Below are 17,202 nucleotides of genomic sequence, written 5' to 3' on the forward strand. Positions count from 1 at the left end.
GAAATGGGGGCAACAGAGTGCTCAGAGTGCTGCCCTTACCAATTCCCTGTAGTTTCTTGGGAAGATGAAACCAGACTTACCAGGAATTTCTTGGTTGCATTTTTGCCCTGTATGATTGAACATTGAGCTTCTCAACTTTCTTCCACCCCCAGCAACATGTTTCCAGCTCTTTGGGGCATAGCTACATGGTGGTGTAGGGCTAGGTGAGAGAGTGGGTTGGGCACAGTTCCCAGTGTGCTCACCATTACTCCATTTCCTCCCACTGCATTTTAAAAATTGATTTTAACACACTTGTGGGAAACGTGTTTACTTACGAATGGTGCTTTTAATCCATTCTGGCTTAGAATAAATCATATTTCTGCTATTTATGTAGAAGAGGAAAAGGATGCTGTGTGTTTTATAAATATGATAGGAAATCAGATCAGAACTTTAATTCTTTTAATCAATATCCATTGGAAATTTTCTAGCAGAAATGTTACAGTATAGTACAGGACTTTATGAGTAAAATTTTAAACTTCCTACATACTTCTGGAGTCAAATTGATTTGTTACTTTGAGTTAAACTGTCTTATTTAACACAAACTTGCATTTAAAATTTCTTAATGTAAAAAGACCAAAAATTACAAGCAGGCCTATCAGACAGTAATTTACTTTTTCATAACTTGATTGTAAACTGCTCTGAGATTTGCCCAGGGGCTTTAGAAGTTAGAGCAAAATCAAACACAGTAGAAGATGCTTCTTTAGGGCTACACAGAAACATCCTCTTTGGGTGTGACACTTGTAGATGGCTCTTGAAAGACTGGTTGTGAGGCAACCTTGGTTTAGATTTATGGTTATCTAACCAGCATGCCAACCTTGAGAAAATTAATCTGCTCCCGTATCTGTGAAATGAGGAATGTGACCTTCAGAATCCTGCAGTTTGCTTCAGAGTTCAGGATTCCCCCAGCAAGCAAAGAGAATTCTGCTGGGACTGGCTATCTTGTGTCATTTGAAAGGTAGTACCGTGTCACCAGCATGGAAGGATGTGTTAGATGGGAGAGTGTTTGGTTTGAAGGTGGAAACTTGACAGGCATGGCTAATTAATATGTAAGTAAAGTTGTACATACTGAAGCTCTATATGAATGATCCTGGGGCCGTTGTGAGTTAAAGGAGCTACAGTAGTCATAAAAGTGCTTTTTAACTCTGAAGGAGTATACCGGTAACGCTGTTGCAGATAATCAAGGGCCTGCTTCAAAAGGAAAGGAAAATGGGAGTGAGGGAGTGGTTAATGACTGAGCTCTGGGTTGCCCAGAATAAGTAATAAGAGTTAAGAACCTGGGCTAATCCATTGCTTTTCTGGTTCTGTTACCCCAAGCTAGCATTTACTTGGCTTTGACTGCATAGCATCATAACATTGTGATTGTGACCATTTAAGGTCTGAGCTTCAGAGTCTTCTCTAAGAGTGGACTTGATGATCTCTGAGGTCCCTAGTGTAAGGGCATCATTAATAGTGGTCTAGTAGTAGTTAAACTTAACCACTTTATCTTGCGTTTCTTGTGTTAAACGGATGTTTGCAAAAAAGCTTTTAAATGTTTTTTTTTTCTTTAACAGGAATATCTTATCAAATTAGGCAATACAGAGTGTCATCCAGAACAGTTTTTGGAAAGAAGATCAAAATTAGATAAACTATTGATTATTATTCAAAATGAAGACATTGCAGGTTTCATTCACAAGGTAGACTATTAAGTTCAATTCTTGTATTGGTTGTAAAAAATCCCTACTATCTTTGAGACTAAAGCTGTTTGTTTTTAAAATACCCTCATAAGCTTTAAAGGAGATAAAACTTCGAGGTTGGGAGGTTTAGGACTTGAGACCTAAACTACCCTCCGTGAATCAGATCATGAGATTCATATTTATACCTCTGCAAAATTTTAAATTGTGGCATATCGCAGATCTTAACCTATCGCTTAAATAGTCAAGACTAAGAATACTGACTCCTTGAATGCCATTGGGTCTGCTGACTCTCTTTATAGTTATCACCTTCATTTGTATGTCCTAGGTAAAACCTGTTTGTACCCCCTCTTTGCTGAAGCAGTCCCCCTTTCCCTTGGGTTTGGAGGTACCTCGTCTAGTCTTAGCAGATGATCTCAAGTCCTACTGCTCTTTGAAGTCTTTGCTGACTGTTTCAATCTGTAGGCTGTTGCCTCATTTGAATTCAGGCTGTACTCACTCACAGGGCCAGGCAGGTTAGCATTTGTCGTTCTGTGTTTCCAGGTCTCTTGTTAAGTGCCTCTTCCTTAGAGTGTCCTGTTCAAGGTAGATGCCCAGTACATAAATGTTGGTTTGTATATTTGGAAATAATGTTGGAAATACTGTTTTTTTGCTTGACTTTGCAGAGGCAACACACTAATATAGGTGAGCCATAGTACATCTCTTGTAGGTTACTTCACACTTGAGTCTGTCCGTCCTTATTTCTATTTTTATTTTGGTATTTAAATAGGTACCTGGCTTGGTGACTTTAAAGAAGCTTCCTTGTGTTAGTTTCGCTGGTGTTGATAGTTTGGATGATGTTAAAAATCATACATACAATGAGTTATTTGTATCTGGAGGTTTTATCGTTTCTGATGAATCCATTCTAAATCCAGAAGTAATCACAATTGGTAAGATTTATTCTTTTAAGTATGTAACTTATATTTGGTAGGTTTTTCTCATTAGTGACTCACTCATACTTTTTTAATGTATTGTCCGACAGTCACAGATAACTAGTACATTTCCATCATTTTTTTGAGCTTTTATTACCTCAGATTTCTTTCCCATTCTTTTACTCTTTACGAATAATTTCCTTTTAAGTCTGGTATAAAGCAGGGCTCTCTGCACCTAGTTCACTTGGATTACTTTTGGTTTGTTATTGTTATCAACATGTTTTTGGTTTTTTATGTGTAGATGTTATGTTCTTAGATCTCAGAGAGGATATATAGATCTGTCTCCCTTAGAGGGGAAAAAAGAGAAAGAAAATACTACATAGGAAAGTAGGTGTTCCTGCATAATATCAACAAACACTTCTTCCTTAATTCAGATGTGGAATGGGTGACTTGTTTATTGAATTTAAAATGAACTTCATTATCTCTAACAGAGAACCTTAAAAATTTTTTGACATTCCTCGAAGAACTTAGTACTCCAGAAGGAAAATGGCAATGGAAAGTCCACTGTAAATTTCAGAAAAAACTAAAGGAACTGGGCAGGTAAGGTTTGAAAAATAACTATATATTGGTTGTTGATCTTAACATTGTGTTCACAGAATTTTGCTCTCTTTTTTTATGTTGGTAAATTATAGATGGTGCTCAGTTTTCACAGATGTCTTTTGCCAGCCGTAAGGGAATGTAGATACTGAATTATTCTAGCCTGTTTGAAAATGGTATCCGCGTTTATGTAGAGGTTTCCTGAAGTTCTAGTTATGTATAGAGATAAAATTGGTTTAAACTTTACCACTTGGGTTTAGAATAATAATCAAAATGGGATAATCAGCATTATTTTTTTATGGAACTGTATATGCCAAGTAGATCAGGCCCTCTCCTAATTGTTAATCTAACAATATTACACATATGAGACAAAGATTAATTTTGACATGATAAAGGGATCTATGATTAGGACATTCATTTATGTAGTAAGTGATTTCTAACATGCCCAGAAGTCACTTCTCAAAATGTGATTCTTGGAGCACTAGTCCCTTGAGAGGCTCTGCAAATGACTGTTGTAATCAGATGAGTTTGGGATATTATATCCTACTACTAGAGTCCATATGATGTACTTATTTACACACTTGAAGATCTGAGAAACTTTGTAGTTAAGGGTCCTGTTTTACATTTTGTCAATCAGCATTTCTGAAACCTAGACCACAAAATATTTTTTCTTCTACTACCTATTGATATTCCATGGGACACACTTGGGGAAATTCAGGTGTTAGTAATTTTAAATTATTTAACTTTTTATTGTATTTCATTTTTTAAAAACTTGTTTTATCTTCAAATCATGTGAAGTAGGCATTGGGGAAGTCTTATCTTTATATAACAGATAGCAATACTGAGCCCCGGAGGTATAACTTGTACAAATTAGTACTGTCATCTTCCTGACAATAGCCTGTAATTTCTACCACATGGTGCCTTGCATCTGGAAGTACAGAAATAGCTCAGAGCCATGTTATTTTTTGAAGGGAAGATTTATATTTTTTTGTCCTTTTACACCTTTCATTATAGTTCTAAATTAGTGAAGCTGAAGAGAAGTGTGATTTATTTAGTAAGTAATACGTTGAGATTTTTGTCTGAATAGCTGGCCCTCGGGCTTTGTACCCAGAGAAAGCCCCTGGAGTTACCTGTGGGTTGTACAATTCCTGCTCTCCCTCTACTAAGAAGCACCTGTACATCAGGCAGTGAGCTAAGCAGTGCAGTTGTCGTTAGTTACCTCAATTGAGAAATTATGGCTTTAATTTCAAGTGAAAACGTCCATACTAAAGTTTAGAAATGCAGATACAAATACTGAACTTAATTTCACAGATTGAATGCTAAAGCTCTGAGTCTGCTGACCCTTCTGAATGTCTATCAGAAGAAACATCTGGTTGAAATTTTGTCATACCACAACTGTGATTCACAAACTCGAAATGCTCCAGAATTGGATTGCCTTATCAGACTTCAGGCTCAAAACATACAGCAACGACACATAGTCTTTTTAACAGGTAGAGTGCTCTTAAGCTTTCTACTGTGAATACAGGAATGTGTATGAAAGGATTTTGTGGGACTGTGTTGGGTGTTTCTGAAAATGTGGAGGGGGCTTCCCTGGTGGCGCAGTGGTTGGGCGTCCGCCTGCCGATGTAGGGGACGCGGGTTCGTGCCCCGGTCCGGGAGGATCCCACATGCCGCGGAGCGGCTGGGCCCGTGGGCCATGGCCGCTGGGCCTGCACGTCCAGAGCCTTGCTCCGCAGCGGAAGAGGCCACAGCGGTGAGAGGCCTGCGTACAGAAAAAAAAAAAAAAGTGGAGGAGGAAAGGATTTTGTGAGGGCTGGAGGCAGGCATAATTTTATATTTGCAAGTGTTTTATACTCAACTTTTTTTTTTTTCTATTTAGAAAAGAGTATCAAGATGTTTTCCAGTTACACCGATAATGGAATAGTGGTTGCGACTGCTGAAGATTTTATGCAAAACTTTAAAAATCTTGTGGGCTATCACAACTCAATTACAGAAGAAAACCTTCCTTTGCTTGGTGCTAATGAGAATCTTGAGTCGCAGTCAGGTAACTTTTCAGTAGTTTTCATTTTCTTTAAGGCAGACAGAAAAAGAATGGTTTTGCTTCGATTTCATATAATAAAATGCTAATTTTGAAACTGCTCACCTCAGTGTAAACTCAGCTTCAGGGGAAATGTTTCAAGGCCTTTATCATTCTTTTACTTAGCATACACAAAATCTGCTCATTTATTATACTGTAGTCAATATAATCTGTTCGAGTTAATGTAGACTGCATACTAGAGTAGGTGTTTTCTTTCTGAGGGTATGTAAGCTTTATTGGCTTCTGTTGTGAATTAAAGCAAAGCAGTTTAATTACAAGGTAATAGAGATATCCATAGCTTTAGTCTTTTGTGAGATGGCCTCTGCTTTGGTTCCAGGTTTTATGTAAAATGAAAGATGTACTTTTGTTTTTGAGGAAAAGCAGAGACGTTCGAACATTTGATACAGCTAACCAGTTTAGTAGTAATCCAATGAAGCTAGATGTCAGAATTTTTATTTTATATTTGTCTTGTCGAATACTGAATTACCGTATAACTTTAGATGCTGTTTTGACATTAATCCCTTTGGAGCTGGGAGTTGGGATTTCCCAACATTAAACGTGAACACATTTCGCAGAAGCTTTTAGCATCGGATTATCTGGACATTCACACCTAGTGTGAGTGTTGTGACTAAGTGAACTTGTGGCAGAAGACCAAGCTTTAAGGGATTGTGGACTTGCAGACCCTGACGCATTATATTGTGTGAGTAGTGTATAATTTTAAAACTTAAGCAAATTGTGTATTTCAATAGAGGAGGACTTTTTGTTTTTTAAATGTAGCTCTTTTAGAAAACGATGAAAAGGACGAAGAGGATATGTCTCTGGATTCAGGGGATGAAATCTCACAAATAGAAGTATGCAGCAATTTTCATTCAGAAATATTGGAGAAAGAGACCAAAGGATCACGTGGAACAGATCAAAAAAAGAATATTCAAATTGAGTTGCAATCGTCTCTAGACTTGCAAAAAAGTTTATTAGAAGAGAAGACATATCAAATTGATTCTGAAGAGAGAGCGTCTATTGATATAGTATGCTCTGAAGGACAGAACAGTAATTCAGCTGAACAGGATTCATATAGCAGCTTTCAGGTTTATCACAGTCAATTAAATATGTCCCATCACTTTAGTCATTTTAATGTTCTCACTCATCAGACATTTTTGGGGACACCATATGCCCTTTCATCAAGTCAGTCTCAAGAAAGTGAAAATTACTTTTTATCTGCTTATACTCAAAACTTGGATAGAGAGAAATCTCCATCTCCATTAAGTTGTTGGAAAAGTGATTCTTCCAGGCCGTTTTCAAAAGAGAAATAATTACAGTAACTTTTTTTTAAAAAGTAGGTTGTTATGGACTTTTTCTGTTTCTTAAAAGTGAAATTAACAATTTATTTCTTTCTCTAAACAAAAGCTTTCCTTTCCTTTCGCAAATGTTTTTTTCCTCTTATTTAAATCATGATGGCCTGTAACAGTTGAAGCATCTGAAAATTGAAATAAATATATATATTTTTAACATATATTGTACTTGAATTATCTCATATTGGCACTTTTAAGCTTTACACATATATGTCATCTGTACTTTGGCTTCTAATTGAAGCCTGTTTTATATATAAAACTAGATAGTTGCAAAAGGATAGTGAACAATAATGGCTTTACTTTTTTTCCCTCCTCTAATTAATGTCAATGATCCCAGCTACTTTTGCTGAAATGACATGTCAACTAATGCATTTATTTTAAGCTTTTTGTATAGTGCTTTTACACAGGTATAAGCCAGTGATGTACATATAGGAGTTAGGGACTTAACACCAGGCAGCATTATTTTTTATGTTTAGACTTAACCATGTAAAATCACCTGTTGCTAAAATTTTGGTCAACCTTTTGAGAATGTTTGATAATTACAATTTTCAGTGCTTGTATGGTCCTTGACTTAAACAAAAACCTATCTATCTTTTGAAATATGAAACTGAATTGGTTTAAACAATTTGAAACAAACTTTGCTATAGATTTTTAAATTGTTAGAAAAATGTAAGTATATTTTTCAGGTGGTAAGCACTTAAGTGCTATATACTAAAGCTAACTTTTTAAATTCACAAAGTACATGGTGAAGATAAATTTTTAAATCCACATGTATTGCTAATAACTGCCTCTCCGTTACTAAATACAAACTTGTAAATGTATTTGAAAACTAGTTTCTACAATAAGTCATTAAAAAAAGGACTTAAAAAAATTTCCACGTAAGCCTAAACTGAATCTGGGCTATTTTAGTAAAAGTAAGTAAGTATGTCAGACCTTCCTTTGGCGCCTCAAAAGAACTTTGAGTTCTCCTATTTAAGGAAGAACACTGTAAACTCCAGACTGTGTTAAGGTAAGTAGATCAATACCCACATTGTGATGAGCAGAAAAAAAAAAATTTTTTTTTTTTTTTTTTACTACTAAGCTTTTTTACAAGTGTCTTGTTTTATTGTTTTTAAATATATATATATATATATATATATATACACAGCATATTACTACTAATGTACAAGTTTTAAATAAGCATTTTAAAAAGCAATCTAGGCCATTTGATAAATACAGTTAAGCAACAACCAACCATATTTTTAAGACAAATCAAATGTAAAGGATTTGATTTGATTTTCTACATTTAAAACGAAGAACTAAAATTCTCTTCTTCATTTGCAGCTAAAGGCATGAGATTAGTTTCCAACTCTCTTTGCTTCTGGAGAAGGCCCTGAAATCATAGATACGTTAGTACGGTGTGCAGCAGATGGGCAAATTATTCCCATTTTACCTTTCTGTCTTGTTAATCCAGAACTATATTTACTTTGAAAACACATATTACACTCAGTTACTTGGCCATAGCTTAAACATCATGTTCAACTGAAAAATTTTCAATTTTTACACCAGACTTTCTCACTTGGATATACTGTGCAGCTATCACACATTTATAAGATTAGTAAGATTATATTTTTAGCCATACAACCAATAGAAATGACCTTTCTTAAAACCATGTCTCCTAACTGTGGGGCTGAACACCACCTCTTTCCTTTTCCCCAGATGCTCTTAAATGAGTCTCCCTTTAACATCCAGTGTTTATCTCGACTGCATTAACCTTAGTGACTAGTACAAGGCCCTGCTGAAGTAAGATACAGTCAATAGGTGAAGGTGTATGTACATCACATTCCTTTCTCTTAAGCTCACAACTTTTGTCTACTAAGCAAAACATCTTCACTGTGTGAATTACCAAGCTTGAGTTACAAAATTCAATCCGCATGTAACCAGAGCTACAGCATTTAAAAACTAAGGGACACATTATAATCCTGGGTTAGTGGGGGTGATTTTCTAGTTCTATAGAAAGAATTGTTTAAGCAACCCTTGAATCAATAATTTGAAATCTGCATTCATAAAGACTGGACATGGAAAAGGGTACTCCTAAAACTAGTTTAGTTTCCCCAAATACACAAAGTATACTGTGAATCAAAACTAATTGCAAAACTAGGTTTTCCAAGTCTTTTTTTTTTTTTTTAAGGCCAGCTGGTAGAGAACAGTTATAGCCTTAAATATTGGATGTGTTACCTGATTTTATTTTTATTTGAGCAGGATAATGAGTCACACAATTGGTCTGGGAGAAAAAGTAGTCTGGTAAGATTATACGTGTAATTTCACACTGATGAGTTATATTACTCTTTGGGACTTGTGTCAAGTTCTATTCCAAACACAGCCAACACGTTCATTTAAAATGTGCATTACTAAGAATTAAAGCATAACTATTTATTTTCTGCCTTTGGTTTTAGGGCCTTATTGATCATGCTTTGCCATTTCAAATGTATGCATTTTTCATTCAATAAAGTTGTCTTAATATTCAAAATGTCTCATGATTTCATGCTGGAAAGAAACAGTCTTAGAGATGGCAATGTGAAAGAAATAGAAGGAAAGTTGTGTTTTTTAAAAAAGAATCAGCATGTGTACATTACACTGACAATGTGGTGAAGTCACATTAGTCATATAACCAACGATGTTTAGTAAAACTGGTAAAACACAGCCCTCCACCAGAAAATGGTCACATCCACACTTTGGAAGAGCTCATACCTGTCTCAGTTCTGACAGTCCCTTAAGGATTGCTTGCTGTCGATCCCTGTTTTTCACCAAGTTAGGATTAAGAAGTGGGTCCCTGAGATGGTCAAACAGCTGTTCTTGGTCACAGTCTGAAGCCAGATAAAAATGACAAAATTCAAATACATTTATAATATGAAATAGCCCTATGCTATAAAATTCTATGGATTCATTAATAAATTTATATCCTAGGAAAGCACCAAGTAAAATTTAAGTAATAAATATTCAATAAAAATTTTAATTGACTGCGAAAGAGAAATTTTCTACCTCTCCTGGGGCAATCTGGGTTTTTAATTGTGGGGGGGGGGTGGTACACTTATTTACTTACCATGTGGATTTTGGTACTGAGGATCCTGGGTTAAAGGCCTAGACAATGGTGCATCTGGATCAAGGTAATAGATCTCATTGGTTCGGACATAGGGAATAAAATGAAATGGTTCAGAAAACCCAGGTGATAATTCTGTTTGACTATCTCCTGAGATCAGAGTCTCTCTTTCATAAGTACTGTTTTTTAGTGTCTGAGTTTGCTGCGTTCTGTTTTTCACTGCCGGAACTGGTGGTGATTGAGACCTGTATTTTTCCAAAAAGCACAATAAGGGACTTCTTAAAAAGCATGAATGAAAAATTGTATTTTATTTTAGATTAAGCATATTTTATTCTTTAATCACATTTCAGTTTATTCTAAATGTACCTATAACACCTTTATGATACCATTTCCTAAAACAGGGCAACAAAATGGGATTAATTTGGGGTTGAGTAGTACTTGCTGAGGATATGTATGCTAAAACAGGGAGAAAAATTTACTAGTTTCTGAGGATCAACGCTACCTGAATTAATTTAAACCTAATGTTTCTCCTTAGATATTTCACCATAAAATACTTACCGCCTAAACTAAACTTGCTATTAGAGCCACATTCAGAGATAACTTACACCAGCTGGTTCGTGCACAAAAGCAGAGAATAAAAATTCTAACAATTTTAAATCTCCCATTGGTTAATTTCTCATTATCCCTACCAGTCACTTATTCCCTCCCCCCTCAATCCAAGCAGAATGTCTGTTCCACTGCTGGGCATATCTGGAAATCAAAACTTAAAGTCTGAAGATAACAAAATGTCACCCACATTCCTGCTTAGGATGCGTAGGTCCAGTCCAATTTGGACCTTCAAATTCTAGGTAAAATGCCAGACACCCTTTCCCTTAAACCTCTACTCACCTGAATTCACGAACTTTCCTGTTACTGTCTTCACAGACATGCATACATGCTTGATCTCACCTATATTTTCAGCAAGTATGTTATATCACACAGAAAGCACTAAGTAGCTGTGGAATCCATAACATACCTTTCCTCACTGAAAGAATCAATTCTCCGAGGTTCTTCTTCCTAAATGATAGACAGGAGTTAACAGTGTTTCCATACATATCCACAAATGTTTTTAGTGGTTACTTGTTGAAATAATCTGAGGATAATAATTGAGTAACACATACTGGATAATAGGATAGGGGAGAGGCTTGGTACTTCTCCAGTCAGAGAAACCAATCCAGTAATTCCTGACCGTGTAAATTATCCTCCGTCTATATGGACTATAAATAAGAGTTTTGAATGGGTGTCTGAATAAAGAATAGCATTAATGTATACAGGGTTTAAGTGTAAACTTTTTCTGTAAAGGACAGATAGTAAACACTTAGCTTTGTGAGCCATGTGGTCTCTGTTGCAACTACTCTAAACTCTTGCAGCGTGAAGCCAGCCACAGAAAACAGGTAAAAAAATGAGCATGGCTGTCTTCCTAAAAAACTTTATTTGCAAAAGCAGGCAGCAAGATGGATTTGCCCATTGGCCAGTTTGTTGACCCCTGGTGTAAACTACAGCAAATTTCTAGAACTCTTATTCAGACCCAGAATAGCCTTGTCAAAACATGCATATGTGGAACTGTATTCTCATCTTCTAAAAACTTCAATACATGCTTTAAAATATTTTTTTAGACAAAAGAGCTTTACCTTTTTGACTAGCTGCCACCTGAAACTTGGTTCAGTTTCTTGATGAGATGAATGAAGAACATCTGGTGAAATGACTCTATTTTGAGAAAGGTGTCCAAGATTATTTCTTTCTACCAAATGAAGCAGTTCCATCTGCCTTCTTACTCTTCTTTCTTCTCTCAGCTTTTGAAGCTGTTTAGGGTATTTTTCTGATGCTGGAATATACCGTCTCAGTGGTTTATTTATATTCCAATCAGGCCTTTTAGGACACTTCTTCATATGTTTTGTTTGTTTCTCTGTTCTTGTGAACTGATTACATTGGTCATTATACCAACTGTTTTCTTTTTCTAAGTTGGCTCCGTTATCATGACTTACTAGTTCTTGCTTGTTCTTCTTAGTGTTAAACTGTTCATTAAATTCTGCAGTAATCTCAGGAGATGAAGAGTTTATAATTTCCCTCTCTATTACCGATCCACAGTGTGATTCTATATTGGTAAATATTCCTGCATTTAAGTCATCTAAAGAAAAGTTTCAGATGATTAATTTTTTAAAAATTGTGGTAAAACACACACAATGCAAAATTTACCATTTTAACCATTTTTTCAAAGGCATTAAAACTGCCCTCTAAAACTGGCTTGAAAATTGGAAAAAAAAACTCTATACCCACTAAACAACTGCCCATCCCCCATTTCCTGCCAGCTAGTAGCAACCACCATACTACTTTGGCTCTATGATTGTCTCTTTTTGTGACTTATTTCTGTTAGCATAATGTCCTCAAAATTCATCCAAGTTGTAGCATGTGTCAGAATATCCTCCTTTTTAAGGCTGAATACACACACACACCCCATAAAACATTCCATTGTATGTATATACCACATTTTTGTTTATCCATTCATCTGTCAAGGGACACTTGGGTTGCCTCCACCTTTGGGCTATTCTTCAAGACCTTACTTTTTTCAGTTCTTCTGACTACACCCAGAAGTGGAATCGCCACACCATATGGTAATTATAATTTTCTGAGGAAATGCCATTGTTTTCTTTAGCAGCTGAACCATTTTACATTCCCACCAATTCACAGGGTTCCAATTTCCCTAAATCTTCCATTAAACCAATTTTAAGTGTACAATTCAGTGGCACCAAGCACACTCATGATGCCACACAATTCCAGACCCCATCATCACCTCAAGCAGAAACCCTGCACCCATTAAGCAGTAACTCCCCATTCCACCCTCCTTCCCAACCCTCAGCAACTTCCACCCTACTTTCCACTTCTGAATTTGCCCACCCAACTCTAAATTCCTTACACCAGTGGAACTATACAATATTTGTGTCTCCCTGCACAACTGCCCCCTCCCCTCACGTCCAGCTTATTTCACTCAGCGTAATGCCTTCAAGCATCATTCAAGCTACAACATGTATCAGAACTTCAGATGATTCACTCTATTATTTTATTTTATTTTTGGCTGCGTTGGGTCTTCATTGAGGCACATGGGCTTTCTCTAGTGGTGAGCGGGAGCTACTTACTCTTCATTGTGGTATGTCAGCTTCTTACCGTGGTGGCTTCTCTTGTTGCTGAGCATGGGGTCTAGGTGTACTGGCTTCAGTAGTTGTGGCACACGGGCTCAGCAGTTGTGGCTCGTGGGCTCCAGAGCACACAGGCTCAGCAGTTGCAGCACACAGGCCCAGCTGCTCTGCGGCATGTGGGATCTTCCCGGAACAGGGCTCGAACCCGTGTCCCCCGCACTGGCAGGGCAGATTCTTAACCGCTGTGCCACCAGGGAAGTCCTCATGTACTTTTTTAATGTCTGTATCTCATATACCGTCATACTATGCCTCCAGGCCATCCCTGAATCACATATAACCTTTTACTTTTTTCCATTTTGAAAACAGGAAATGTTCACCATTCAAACATCTAAAATCTCCTTAAAATTTATATAATGTTCATGATTATATATGTGTTCAGCTATCACAACAGCTGAGCAACAAAATTACTTTGTTGCTCAAAAGGCTTTTTTTCACATATGATTAAAATTTTAAATTCACAATTACCTAATGAAAGGTCTGGGTTGCCCATTAAAAAAAAAAGTCCAATTATTGCTGTGTGTTATTCCAGACTAGAGCTGCTCCAGGACTAATCCTAGTAAGGCTGCCCAGCCTACATCATTTTCATACTGGATATCCTTTTTTGCCACTCTAGACCCACTTTACACCTTTCTTTCCCCTGCTCTCTGCCGTAGCAGGCTGACTGGTAAGAACCTTATCAATGGGTTCCTGGGTCCTATGGCTTCTGTTTCTGTCAAGAGTGTTCATATGCAGATTATAGGAACGGAAAAGAGTGAATTCAGGATACTTATCCCACTGGCTCATTCCCTGTGAGCTGACCTCAGGCTGACTCTGTCCCTTTACCAAAGGTTCCCCTCAAAGTTACCTCTATACAATGCTTGTCTTCTAGGTTCTGGTAACAGGTCAGTTGCTACTAGCACCAGAGTTAAAGCACTATTGCTGTATTCCTTCACATCCACTCCTTTGAAGAGTCTCTTTTTAAATAAGCCACCTTTAATTATTCTACTTTGGGACCCTGACTGATTAAATTCCCTTAGAGTCACCCAGTGATAATATACATAATTTCACCGTCTTAAAGACCTAGTTTGACTTCCTCTTTTTTTTTTTTTTTTTTTAGTTTGACTTCCTCTTAAGTGATGTGTAGGATTTATATAATTGTGTTATTTATCTGGACATAGAGAAGGGACCAAACCACATTCTTCAAGCTTACGAGCAAACTATAAGAAAAGTTTTGTTTTTTTAAATAAACTGAACAGGTTGCTTTACCTCACTTCCCTTTTCAAATTCCCTTCTACCTTCCTGTCATATTAAGTAATTTGGTGTTGTATTGAAGATCTAAAATTAAGTGGCAGAAATAGTGGTATGTTAGAGGATGGATTTCCATTAAGACATTCTGGGCTTGGGGCTCAGTACTAGCCAACTCCAGAGCAGCTTTTTGATATTTCTAGAGGAACATTAATATTATCTCCTAACTTATGGCCAGCCAAATTGGTTTTTGTCTCTTTTTAAGTTACCAAGGGATCCCCAAGACCACAAATAACTGACAGGAGGGTCCATTGGTAATTAGTTTAAAAACTGAAGGTCTGGCTCAAGGTGGTGACCTAGAAATATCCTGAACTCGCCTCCTACGGACACACTTGAACCTACAGTTACATATGAAACAATTTCCTCTGAAAAAAACCCTAAAGAACTGGCTGGGCGACTCCTACACATTGCGCAAGCGTGTAGATGCACACCATCAAAGCAGGTGGGAGAGGCTGAGAAACGGTCAAGCCATAAACCCCACCCCTGTGCTGCCATCCACAATTGGGAGGGAACTCAAAACCCAGAGCTTTTCCCCAAGGAGTTAAGGGTTTGAACCCCATTGGGTACCCCCACTTTTAAGATCTGTACAGAACAGATAATCCCCCAAAACATACAGCACTGAAAACCAATGTGGCTCATGTCCACAAGACCCACAAAGCTATAGCAGAAGGGAGAAACAGCTCTTAAAGGGCTCACTGACCCCAGGGCCCAGTGCAGAGGCAGCTGATTACACCCAAATGTGAAAGAGGCTCATTTAAAAATATGTTGAAGTGTTGGCCCAAGGGGCAGGAATGTAACTTAACACATCTAGGGGCTTGCTGGAATACTCTTGGGATGGGGGTGGGGATGTGGATGGTGGGCACCACCTGTTTTTTTTTTAAAAAAATACCACTAGGCCTTTTATTCCCACCTTGCCGTCCCCGCCCCAGCTGTTACACTGCCCCCCCACCCCCCCGCCCAACTTCAACATGTACAAGAAACCCTCAGCAAACATCATTCTCAATCGTGAAAATCAAAGCGTTTCCTCTAAGATCAGCAACAAGACAAAGATGTCAACTCTCGCCACTTTATTCAACATAGTTTTGGAAGTCCGAGCCACAGCAATCAGAGGAGAAAAAGAAATAAAAGGAATACAGATTGGAAAAGAAGAAGTAAAACTGTCACTGTTCGCAGATGACATGATACTATACATAGAAAATACTAAAGATGCCACTGGGAAACTACTAGAGCTAATCAATGAATCTGGTAAAGCTGAAGGATATAAAATTAATACACAGAAATCTCTTGCATTCCTATACACTAACAACGAAAGAGCAGAAAGAGAAATTAAGGAAACAATCCCATTTATCACTGCAACAAAATGAATAAAATACCCAGGAATAAAACTACCTAGGGAGACAAAAGACCTGTATGCAGAAAACCATAAGACACTGCTGAAAGAAATTAAACATGACACCAACAAATGGAGAGATATACCATGTTTTTGGATTGGAAGAATCAATATTGTGAAAATGATTATACTACCGAAAGCAATCTACAGATTAAGTGCAATCCCTATCAAACTACCAATGGCATTTTTCACAGAAGTAGAACAAAAAATTTAACAATCTGTATGGAAACAAAAGACCCCACACAGCCAAAGCAATCTGCAAAAAGAAAAATGGAGCTAGAAGAATCAGGCTGCCCGACTTCAGATTGTACTACAAAGCTACAGTAATCTAGACAGTATGGTACTGGCAAAAAACAGAAATATAGATCAATGGTACAGGACAGAAAGCCCAGAGATAAACCCATGCACCTATGGTCACCTAATCTATGACAAAGGAGGCAAGGATATACAATGGAGAAAAGACAGTCTCCTTAATAAGTGGTGCTGGGAAAACTGGATAGCTACATGTAGAAGAATGAAATTAGAACATTCTCTAACACCATACACAAAAATAAACTCAAAATGGATTAAAGACCTAAATCTAAGACTGGACACTATAAAATTCTTAGTGGAAAACATAGGCAAAACACTTTGACATAAATCACAACAAGATCTTTTTTGACCCACCTCCTAGAGTAATGAAAATAAAAACAAAAACAAACAAATGGGAGCTAATTAAACTTAAAAGCTTTTGCACAGCAAAGGGAACTATAAACAAGATGAAAAGACAACCCTCAGAATGGGAGAAAATATTTGCAAACGGAGCAACTGATAAAGGATTAATGTCCAAAATATACAAACAGTTCATGCAGCTCAATATCAAAAAAACAAACAACCCAAACCAAAAATGGGTGTTAGACCTAAATAGACATTTTTCTCCAAAGAAGACATACAGATGGCCAAGAGGCATATGAGAAGATGCTCAACATCACTAATCATTAGAGAAATGCAAATCAAAACTACAATTAGGTTTCACCTCACACCGGTCAGAACGGCCATCATCAAAAGAATCTACAAACAATAAATGCTGGAGAAGGTGTGGAGAAAAGGGAACCATCCCTTTTACACTGTTGGTGGGAATGTAAATTGATACAGCCACTGTGGAGAACAGTATGGAGGTTCCTTAAAAAACTAAAACTAGAACTACCATATGACCCAGCAATCCCACTACTGGGCATATACCCTGAGAAAACTGTAATTCAAAAAGACACATGGGACTTTCCTGGTGGCACAGTGGTTAAGAACCCTCCTGCCAATGCAGGGGACACGGGATCAAGCCCTGGTCCGGGAAGATCCCACATGCTGTGCAGCAACTAAGTCCGTGTGCCACAACTACTGAGCCTGTGCTCTAGAGTCCGCGAGCCACAACTACTGAAGCCCGTGTGCCTAGAGCCCATGCTCTGCAACAAGAAAAGCCACTGCAATGAGAAGCCCGTACACCACAATGAAGAGTAGCTCCCACTTGCTGCAACTAGAGAAAAGCCCACACACAGCAACGAAGACCCAATGCAGCCAAAAATAAATTAAAAAAATA

At 37.4% G+C, this 17,202-nt stretch overlaps 2 protein-coding genes across 34 annotated transcripts in view; one reads left to right on the forward strand and one right to left on the reverse strand.

Annotated features, from left to right (window-relative positions):
• TASOR (transcription activation suppressor) overlaps positions 1 to 6,800 on the forward strand; it is a 50,203-nt gene extending 43,403 nt beyond the window's left edge. For 4 of the 8 annotated variants that reach the window (XM_059077815.2, XM_059077816.2, XM_067043861.1 and 1 more), the window contains 6 exons: positions 1,590 to 1,712; positions 2,479 to 2,638; positions 3,112 to 3,220; positions 4,529 to 4,707; positions 5,097 to 5,261; positions 5,795 to 6,800. In XM_059077815.2, the coding sequence (XP_058933798.1) occupies positions 1,590 to 1,712; positions 2,479 to 2,638; positions 3,112 to 3,220; positions 4,529 to 4,707; positions 5,097 to 5,261; positions 5,795 to 5,850 (792 nt within the window). In that variant the 3' untranslated portion in view covers positions 5,851 to 6,800. The remainder of the gene's footprint in view (positions 1 to 1,589; positions 1,713 to 2,478; positions 2,639 to 3,111; positions 3,221 to 4,528; positions 4,708 to 5,096; positions 5,262 to 5,794) is intronic. The other 4 variants (XM_059077810.2, XM_059077812.2, XM_059077811.2 and 1 more) reach the window with 1 other exon arrangement.
• CCDC66 (coiled-coil domain containing 66) overlaps positions 1 to 17,202 on the reverse strand; it is a 109,761-nt gene that overhangs the window by 42,269 nt on the left and 50,290 nt on the right. For 19 of the 26 annotated variants that reach the window (XM_067043868.1, XM_067043873.1, XM_067043877.1 and 16 more), the window contains 4 exons: positions 11,393 to 11,889; positions 10,738 to 10,778; positions 9,726 to 9,967; positions 9,374 to 9,489 (listed from right to left, as the gene is read on the reverse strand). In XM_067043868.1, the coding sequence (XP_066899969.1) occupies positions 9,374 to 9,489; positions 9,726 to 9,967; positions 10,738 to 10,778; positions 11,393 to 11,889 (896 nt within the window). Of the gene's footprint in view, positions 1 to 2,190; positions 2,286 to 5,992; positions 6,769 to 7,731; positions 8,016 to 9,373; positions 9,490 to 9,725; positions 9,968 to 10,737; positions 10,779 to 11,392; positions 11,890 to 17,202 lie in introns of those variants that run through there. The other 7 variants (XM_059077822.2, XM_059077823.2, XM_067043878.1 and 4 more) reach the window with 3 other exon arrangements.

The sequence above is a fragment of the Kogia breviceps genome, chromosome 10, assembly GCF_026419965.1.
Source record: "Kogia breviceps isolate mKogBre1 chromosome 10, mKogBre1 haplotype 1, whole genome shotgun sequence".
In the NCBI taxonomy this organism is placed as follows: Eukaryota; Metazoa; Chordata; class Mammalia; order Artiodactyla; family Physeteridae; genus Kogia; species Kogia breviceps.